We start from the raw sequence: 9926 nt of genomic DNA on the forward strand, positions 1-9926 counted from the left end.
TGCATGTGTGTGTGAGTTTGCGTGGGTTACGTGAGTTTTCTATAACTCACATTATAGGGACCGTACTGGTCTTCAAACTGTAAGTATAGACTGACTTAGTCAAATCCCATTGATATGTATGTATGCGTGTGTGCGTGTGTGTGTGTGTGAATGTGTGTGGCACCATTTAAAGCAGACATTTGGGTGAAAATGCCCAGGAAGCCCACCAGAAAAGGGAAAATGTGAGGTTCTGTATTCATCTCTTCCTCTCTCACATCTTGTGAGGCTTCCAACGTTCCATGGCCTGGTTGGTGCTTCTCTTAATCAGGGCTCTGCACTGACCTAAAGATGTCACATGATTATCTTTTCACCATTCAAAGTGCAAGAGCCTACTGGTGTTCTTTTGTAACACTTAAAGGAAGAGAGGAGTTAACTAACACTCATAAGTAGTTTACTGTTGTGGCTGAAAGAGAGAACAGCTTCTCTCACTGAGAACCACTGAGAAGAAAACAAAAGAACCCGATTTTAAGTGTGGGGGACAGGAGGCTGGTGGAAAGGAAGATCTAAGTGATTGAACCTTTGTGATAAACAGACTGGGGTGGGGTAGTGACTGAAATGATGACTAAAACACAGGCTTATGGAGTTAGTTTGAAAAATACATAAATGCTTATTTATACATTTCTGAAAAGGTGCTGTAAGATCAGACACTGTTAAAGCTCGGCATTGCACACATCGAGAGCCCTTCCTCTGGCTTCAGAATCTACCATCCCTCAATGGAACATAATCTATAAACCGGGTCTACGGCTGCTTCCATAAAGTGCCACTAAACTGCAATTAATATGCTAATTATGATTCTTATGGCTCTCAGGGCGCAATTCGTTGGTGCTGGAAATAATACATTAAGATAATATTTAACTTTCTCTTTTTTTCCCTTGCCCATTTATTAGAGCAGCGGAAGGAACAAATGTAAAAGTGGAACACGTCCTGCAGCGGGAGGTCGTGCTGTTATCCACCAGGGAATCCAGCCAGAGAAATCCCAAAGGCTAAACTACAGAGAGGCGGCAACAGCATGGCGAGCATGGCCATTCAACTCCTGGGCTTCTGCCTGGGTCTCCTGGGCTTCATCGGGACATTTGCGGCCACCATCCTCCCGCACTGGTGGAGGACAGCCCATGTGGGCACCAACTTGATCACCGCCGTGGCATACATGAAGGGGCTCTGGATGGAGTGTGTCTGGCATAGCACGGGCATCTACCAATGTCAGGTCCACCGATCGCAGCTGGCGCTGCCGCGCGACCTCCAAGCTGCGCGTGCCATGATGGTTGTATCATGTGCCATCTCCACATTGGCCTGCGTCATATCTGTTATCGGCATGAAATGCACGCGCTGTGCCCGAGGATCTTCGGGCAAGAACGTCATCGCAGTCTGTGGTGGCACTTTCTTCATCCTGGCTGGGATCTTGTGTCTGGTTCCTGTTTCTTGGTCCACCAACGATGTGGTAAGAGACTTCTACAACCCCATGCTCCCCAATGGGATGAAGTATGAGATCGGGCAAGCCCTCTACGTGGGCTTCATCGCTGCGTGTCTGACTGTCATCGGGGGAGCTCTCCTGTTGTGCACATCCTGCCAGGGCAAGCAGAACAACATCCCATACCAGGCGCAACCACGCAGCGCGAGGTCGGCTCCTCCCTGCAGACCACCGCCCGCCTACAAGAGCAACCATCTCCCCTCACTGTCCTCCGCCTCACGCAGCGGTTACAGACTCAATGACTATGTATGAGGAGACTGACCTTGGGATCACGTTGTGTTGCACTGCCTCATGACAATGGACAGTATGGACCAGGTGGGGCGGTGTTGATGTGAAGTTTACCATTTTCTCTTGTTCAGGGACTTTGAACCAAAAGTCAAGCGGGGTTAAAGGTTCAAACTGTTTGTTTCAATGCATGGAACCTCTTCGCATTCTGCCCACGTGGAAATTGTTTCTTCGAAGTTTCCAGGTGGCTCGGGCCCGTTCTGGAACCCAGAAATAAAAGCTGAGGACTTTTAGTAGTAAAAATGTCCCCCCAAAAAATGTTGCTAACTTCTCGGCCAGTATTAATCAACTTGAACTATTGCAGAGACAAAGATGCTACAGGATTTTTTTTAATAAAATGTCATTTGTTTATCTCCTGCATTACGCAACATTCCCTCCTGCATTACGCGAGAGTTGGATTGACGTATTCCAAAGCATGGCCGCCGCACTCAGAGGTCATCCTCTGAAGCATAACCATCGGTTTCACTTCCTGTCGGCGGCAGCCCTTTGTCAACGTTTCCTACTGTCGCTGAAGCCGCTTACTCTATGTAGATTGTTTTTATGCAGGAGGTGTGCTATGGTAATTGTAAAATGCCCATCAAATTTCTTAAAATCCTACAGCATTTGAAAATCAAAAAATATTTGTGGCAGGACCCCAAGTAAATAAATATACATCATGTACGCTCACATACTTCATACATTAAGCTAGAAAATCTAAATGTGGATGGGAAATATTGACTTTTTTTCTATCACAAGCCAAGTACCCCTTGTTCCAGACACTTAAATGCCGCCACAGCAGGTATTTACAAATGTAGGGGCAGATTTACAAGCCTCATACGCCACTTTTGCGCTGCCGTTGCGTCACTTCTGTGACCCAGCGGCGGCGTAAAGCCAGCGCCATGCTGCGGGGTATTTACAACGTGACGCATCTAGGGAGATGCGTCACGTTGTAAAGCCCTGCGCCACATGAAACCTGTGTCAGGTTTCATGTGGGTGTTTTGGCGCAGGGGGGGCGTTCCGGCGCAGGAACGCCTCGGAAAAGTGGCTGAGTGAAATCTACAAGATTTCACTCAGTCTCTTTTCCGACCCCCCTGCGTCAAAACCTTGCGCCTGCTTGAAGCAGGCGTAAGGCTTGACGCACCATGTTAGACATAGGCAAGGTTGGCACAGTGCTGGAGTTGCGTCGCGCCCACGACACAACTCCAGCAGATGCAACACGCATCTGCATTTCCCTGCGCCATGATGCACCAAATTGTAAATGCGGCGCATCTGTGGTGGTGCATGGATTGAGATGCGTGTCGCAAGTTTCCTGGCGCATCCCTGCTGATTTGCAGGGATGCGCCAGGAAACGTAAATCTGCCCCAAAATGAGTAAAGTAGAGAGGGTACGTACACGGAGGGTTGGTGCCTGTTATTAATTTTTTAATTCTTTACTTCATTTTATTAAAAGTTAAATTGTCAATAGTTAAAAGAGCTTTAGTTAAAGTAATTGTAGATGTTTTATTCTAAATGTTTACTGGAAGTGAAGGATTAGGCACTATAGGGCATATTTACAAGAAAATGTCTGTGCATGGAGCTGCGACAAATTTGGCTGCGCCACACTCTGACATTTTCAAAACGGAGGGATGCGCCATATTTACTACAATATGGCGCACCCTGGTGTTTTCCCTAGCGATGGCACAAAAATTAGCTGCCTACCACCAACGCAGACACCCTTGCACCATAGTGCAAGGGTGTCTGTGCTGCAGGGAATGATAGTTTATGAGCTGGATGGGACTTTTTACTCTTTCTATGTGTGCTGCATTGAAAAAGCAAAAACAAGGAGAAATAAAAGCATTTCTCCTCGTGCACCATTCTAATGCCTGCTCTTGCATGGCATTAGTTCTTGGCGCTGCCACAGATTTACACCTCCTTGTAAATTTGGGGCAGCGTCAAAAAGCAATGGGTGTTGTGGTGGAACGCCCAAAGCAACACCCATCACCTGCATGAAAGGGTAGCATATTTACAAAGCGGTATTAAGACACAAAAAGAGGTTTAACGCCACTTTGTAAATATGGTGCAGGGCATACCGCCATTGGAGCGATTAGGTTGTGCTAGGGGCTTGTACATATGCCCCTAAAGGGCAAGCGTAGAGTCTGTTAGGAAGTTTTTTAGTTGTACCCATAGTATGCACTCCAGTTCTGGCTGCCAATATCTGTATGAAAGGCACTATTTTCAAGGCTCGAATGATAGAGGGAGTCCCAAGGCCTAAAGAATGAGAGCTTGTTTGAAAGTATGGTGGGAGGCTCGCCATCCATCAGGGTAGCGGAGGCCATTTCCCGCCACCCTGGTTGGACTACTGCCCACCATATTGTGAGATCTCCCCCGGTCTGGCGGAGATCTCTGTGGCTTCAGAGAAGCTGCCATTATGGCGGCTGCTCTAAAGGCACTGAAGGTTTGATGAGTGGCCACGAGATTCTGGTGCCCTCTCATCAAACATGTTGTTTTCCAAAAACAAACTTTCAAAGTGGGAATTTGTTTTTGAAAAAACAAAAAAATAAATGACCTTGACACCCTGTGGGTTTTCTCCCAGCATACAGGGGTTATTTTTCTTTATTTGCAGTTTGAGATTGCCATGGTTTCCTTCCATAGAGCGGCGGGCCGTCATTTTAATGGACAGGGCACTTTGCCATGTTTGCAATGCAGTGCCCTCTATGCCAACCTCAGGCCCATAATCTTTCATGCATTTAAGGTTGATCTTCTCTGACATGCACTCATCACAAAACGTGTGTATGTGAGGCTCAACCAGCAGTGATATAACATGGCCTATTGTAGGACGACATGACACTCTGTCTGCTTAATATGAACTGTACTTCCTCAAGCTTCTGTTTTTTGTCTTTGAGACGCTGGACTCCGATGTAACACTCTGCACTTATTGCATTTTATACTGTCATAATCTGTATTGTCCTTTTTAACATAGAGCTATAACAGTGCTAGAAATTCCCTCCCAGTTTTCTGTTTGTAAACCATATAGTTCACTTTGGTGTTGAAATGTCATTATTTTTATACCAGTACATTTTATATGAATTATTACAAAAAGTAACAGGTGTACCTTTTAAACTAATCATATGAACAGACGCGTGAAAGGTTTCACTATCTATTCCTGAATGTAAAATATATACACTTGGATATGAAACACCCTGAAGTCACTAATGTTGTATTGTCAGTGGTCTTGTCTCTGTTTAATGCTTCCTGAATATTGCTACATTGGAAACATTGCAGTTAGAAGGGGTAGGTAAACCGCCCCTAAGCTTAATTAATTAATTTGTAATTTTTTTTTGAAAACACATTCTGAAGTCCCCTTCTAAAGAGTGGAGATGTGGTACAGCCACAGAGGAGTGTGGGGCATATCATCAAGGAGGCGATATAAAATTATCGCCGCTTTTGCGTCCATTTTCGGACGAAAAGCGGCGATAATTTTATCGCCTAATCAGCAAGGTCACGCTATCGCGTGAATCCTTGCATTATCGCCCTTTCCCCCCAACGCCCATTTTTGCATCTCTAATGAGATGCAAAGTGGGCGTTCCTGCCCTGACATAACTGGAGAAATGTCGCCAAGCGACATTTCTCCAATTATCAATGGGTACACTAACCTGAGGAGCGACAAGCAAAGTAGCGATAACCTCTGTTATCGCTACTTTCCTTACGTCTGCTTCAAAACTGACTTAGCCATGATATCCTAGGTAAGGTGGATATCATGGCTAAGTATGCCTTGCCCTATCAGCAAGCTTTCGCCAAACCTTGTGCGATTATCGCTGTATTTCCAGCGATTATCGCACAATTGGCAGCTTGCGCTCTGAATTTTATCACTTTGGAGATAGCACGCTATCTCCGCGATGAAATTCAGAGTTGGCCGGCGATAATTATCCTCGCGCTAAGAGCGCTGAGCGATAATTATCGCATGGCCTTGTTGATATGCCCCCAAGTGAGTTAGGACCAGGAGCCATGTTCTGTGCAGCACAGTGAACTGAGGTACTTCTAGGCACTTCTTGCATTGGTGGTATAGGCATTAATTAAGAACAGGAATTATATTGTATTGTAATAGCATTTATATTGCGCTTACTACCCCTGACGAGGCGTCAAAGCACTTTTTTCAGCGAGTACCACGGTCTCCGGAACCCATAAAGGATTAGTGGTGAGTTAGTATAGTGAAATATGAAAGTAATTTGAGTGGTGGATAGGCTAGTGAATGGCACTTCTTTTCTATAGCATTTCAATATTACAACTCACAGGATACGAGTACAAATGCATCCAGGTGTCTTCCCTGATGATTGAGTGACAGCCCAAGCTAGGCTTCCTATTCAGCAAACCATTTCTTATGGAAAATCAGATGACCCTCTACATTTGTTTTCATTTAACTTTTGTTCGCAGATGAAACAGATTGTAAGGTGCCTAGACCCATGTCTATGAAAAATAGCATACAAACCAAATAAATAACCTGCGGGGAAAGTTTCAATCGTATGACGCGATGTAACCTCGCTGAAACTTCCAGTAGACACGTTTCAATATCCTGGCATTGGATGAATTTGAAGCAAATACATTTTTACATCATTGGACTATGGACTAAGTGCCAGATTTATCAAGGTTTTGTGTCCGATGCAAATCCTAAATGAGATTTATCAAGCCACGTAAGGTCACCTTGCGTGGCCCTGCATGGCTTGATAATTCTAGAGAATAGCAAGACAACGCAAATCGCTGCGTTGCGTTACTCTGCAGCAGGGAGGCGTTCCATGGGTGGAAAGAGGGTGTTCCCACGTATCCACTCATGGATTTTGCTTCATTACCAGATTTACCATTTGTGGTAGACCTGGGAATGCGCCAAAATGCTACGCCTCCCCAAGTGAAAGAGGAAAATACCACTCAGGATTGTTTTTGTGCAGGAATGTGCTCCTTTCTGCACAAAAACAATTCTGCTTACAACGCAGGCACCCTTGCACCATGACGCAAGGATCCCTGTGTTGGTGCTAGGCAGCCAAAACTGCAGCAGCGCTAGTGAAGGACACGAATGCGCCGTTTAATGGTAAATGCGGCACATTCCTGCTCTTTCCCTATCGTGCAGCGCAGCAAGGTGGCTTGCTTTGCTGTGCTGCACAGCGCTGCATGAAAAAATGATAACTCTGCCCCAAAATGTTCAAAATGTAAAAGAAAAACAAGCAGTGTCAAGGCCAATAGGTCTGACCGGGCAAGCTGGTGCTATGATTTTTTATGGCAAGCATAGGTCACCCACAAAAAAAAATTAAAATATTTCTCTGCCTAAATTTAGTGGCTTAATACTTTCAATAGAAATTTTCAATTTAAAAAATATTGCATATAATTTTAATAAAACAGAAGAGGTGCTTCTAAGAAGGCAGGTATTAGTACAGGTATAGAAACCCTTTCAATTTTTACAGGAAAATATGATTCCTGTTGGCACACAAAAATAGTGCTATTGTATTTGAATTATCGTAACATAAAGCCCAGATTAGACACACAAGAATGACTGAAAAAAATACAAAAAAGGTTAAAAAACTGGCAGTTTAAAAGAAGTAGCAAATTCAAGTATTAGTTTACCAGCCTTGACGCTTCCGTGCACTTCTTTTTCAGATTTTAGATGGATGTGCAAGAGTGAGCAGGTGAAATGCTGTCACTCTCTGTCCAAAAAGGCAATTGCTGAAGTGGGCTGGCTCGTTGCCTCATTCTGTATGGTGTAGTGGGTCGAAGGAAAGTGTGAATGACAGTTGAACAGACCAATGGAAGAAGAGGACTGACCAAATGCCCCTCTATGTATAAGTATGTATTTTTTATGCATTATTTATTCAGAGAGTTATTATTCCGCCAGCAATTGCTCTTGCTTTCAGCTTTCATTACTCTTCTTTTTATTCATCTATGATCATCAAGTGTGGCCGAATGCCTTTTTGGAACATTAATGGGCCTGTCAGCTGGGATCAACATTTAATGGGGAGGGGCGGTCTGTCTGTCAATATGTGGTATTGGCTGAGCACGCTTTCAGCACGTTTATGCTGCCGGTGATGGTGGCTCGTGGACCCCGGACTGCGAAGAATCCGGCATTCCAGCGAAGAGAATCGAATTAAAACTGAAATACTCGGTTAACAATGTTGATGTGTCATTACTTAGTAAAACCATTGTATTATATTAAATGGTATTTGTTTTTATTGAACACTGGAATTCGTTCCTTTTCTTTTGTACGGTGGTATGCTCGATGTTGCTCATTTTGGGGCAGATTTACAAGCCCGTTGCGCCACTTTTGCGTCACTTTTCCCATGTTAAAAGTGACGCAAAAGTGGCGCAAGGGGCTTGTAAATCTGCCCCTTTGAGTTTAGTAGCAGCTAATAATGACGTATTCTCCTGTTTCCTTCACAAACCAATGGAATTCTGGGACTCAATGTACGTTTCATTCCAAGTCCCATGTCTCTGCGGGAGCACGTGCTACAAGATGTTTTCTGCCAATTAGGTATGGGCTGGTGGTAAATGGTGACGTCAGGGTTATAGTCAACATGGCATCAGTCGGGAAGTTGGGAGGGGGGAAATGTGTGTATAGTCTTGGAGATCTTCGGGACTAGTGGTGGGTGTGGGCCCGTGTTGGAAAAGGACAGGAGGGACTGTGGGAAAGCGAATAAAGCCTAGGATGTTTAATAGAGAGTGTTCTGATATCAAAACGTATTGTTGAAAGACCAAAGCCAAACTCCACCAGGAATAATTCAAACAATTGATGAATTTGGTGACACAAAACATACTGGCTGAGTCCTCACTCAGACAAGAGAACTTCCCACAGGTTACACAGACCCACAGACTGTTGCCTTATAGGGCAGCCGAGCTACTCTCAGGATAATGTAATGTAATGTAATGTAATGTAAAGGAGTTTTGTAAAGCGCAGACAGTTACCCTGAGGCATCCAGGCGCTGGTGGATAGAGAACTTCTGCTGTGGTGGATCGCTGGTGGATGGTTTTATTTAGATATTTTTTTGGATAGACTGAACTTACAGGCTCAGGCATCACAGGACAGAGTTATTACTATGGTGAAATAAGCCTTATATTACATTTGGAGACCAGAGCTCTCTCTCAGGTCACACAGAACTTACATGCATTTGTTTTGGGGAGCAAAGCACCCTACCAGACCTCATAGACCAGAACTACAGGACAACTAAAATCACACAGAACAGAACACTTTGGTTTTCGAAAACAGAGCAATTTCCTTACAGGCTATGCAGTCCTTACAGGCATTTGCTTCAGACTGAAGTGCTATTTCTCGGCTAACGCTGAACTTGCAGCCTTTGGCAATACACAGAATGTACAGAATTATCAAGTTGTGTAGGTCTATACATGAGTAGCACATCCAGGCATGACCTTTTCTTGGCCTGGGTTTGTAGTCCTTTTTAACCAATTATTAAATCAGAACCACAGATACCAGAATTATAAGAAAAACCCAGAACTGGATGAGCTACTCATGCATGGACCAGGGAAACTTGAGAGCTCCTAATGCGCAGGATTTGGCCTCAGATATCAGAGATATCCTGAGGGGATTTCAAACCTAGATAACTGTGCCTCAGACAGTGGAGTATCGTCCCGGGCATCCTTGATTCAACAGCCAGACCTTAGACAGCAGGTCAGCCCTACAGGCTACAATGCTACTATTAAACCGTAGATTAAAATAATAGAGATCTACTGCGTGAGAGGCCAGGATCACACTGCGAGTGATAAAGAAACCTTTGCCAAATTTGGCAGCGCCACGCTCCAACATTTTAAAAACTCAGGGATGCGCCATATTCACAAGAATACGGCGCACCCTGTGTTTTCCCTAGCACTGGCGCTAACTTTAGCTGCCTAGCGCCAATGCAGGCACCCTGCACCATAGTGCAAGGGTGCCTGCGTTGCAGGGAATGATTGTTTATGTGCAGGATACATGAAAACTGCCTTTAGTGAAGGCTATCCTGATTAAGTGGTGTCAGATAATCGACCACTATTTTTGTTCCGCGGAAATGTGTAAATATTTAGAGGAGCTCAGCATACTGCATATAAAGACAGCAGTGTATAATCAAAGTTGAATTTGTAGTGAATTTCGTACACTGCAGAAAGATAAAATGGGCATCTTTCACTTACCAGGGTTCATAAAACCTCTT

General features: G+C 44.5%; 1 protein-coding gene across 1 annotated transcript; it reads left to right on the plus strand.

The window, feature by feature from the left end:
- Positions 1 to 963: 963 nt before the first annotated feature.
- Positions 964 to 2620, plus strand: CLDN14 (claudin 14). Its single transcript, XM_085624041.1, has one exon. The coding sequence runs from the start codon at positions 1049 to 1051 to the stop codon at positions 1757 to 1759; it is 711 nt and encodes a 236-aa protein (XP_085480167.1). The 5' UTR covers positions 964 to 1048; the 3' UTR covers positions 1760 to 2620.
- The last annotated feature ends 7306 nt before the right edge of the window (positions 2621 to 9926 follow it).

The sequence above is a fragment of the Triturus cristatus genome, chromosome 8 (genome assembly GCF_964204655.1).
Source record: "Triturus cristatus chromosome 8, aTriCri1.1, whole genome shotgun sequence".
In the NCBI taxonomy this organism is placed as follows: domain Eukaryota; kingdom Metazoa; phylum Chordata; class Amphibia; order Caudata; family Salamandridae; genus Triturus; species Triturus cristatus.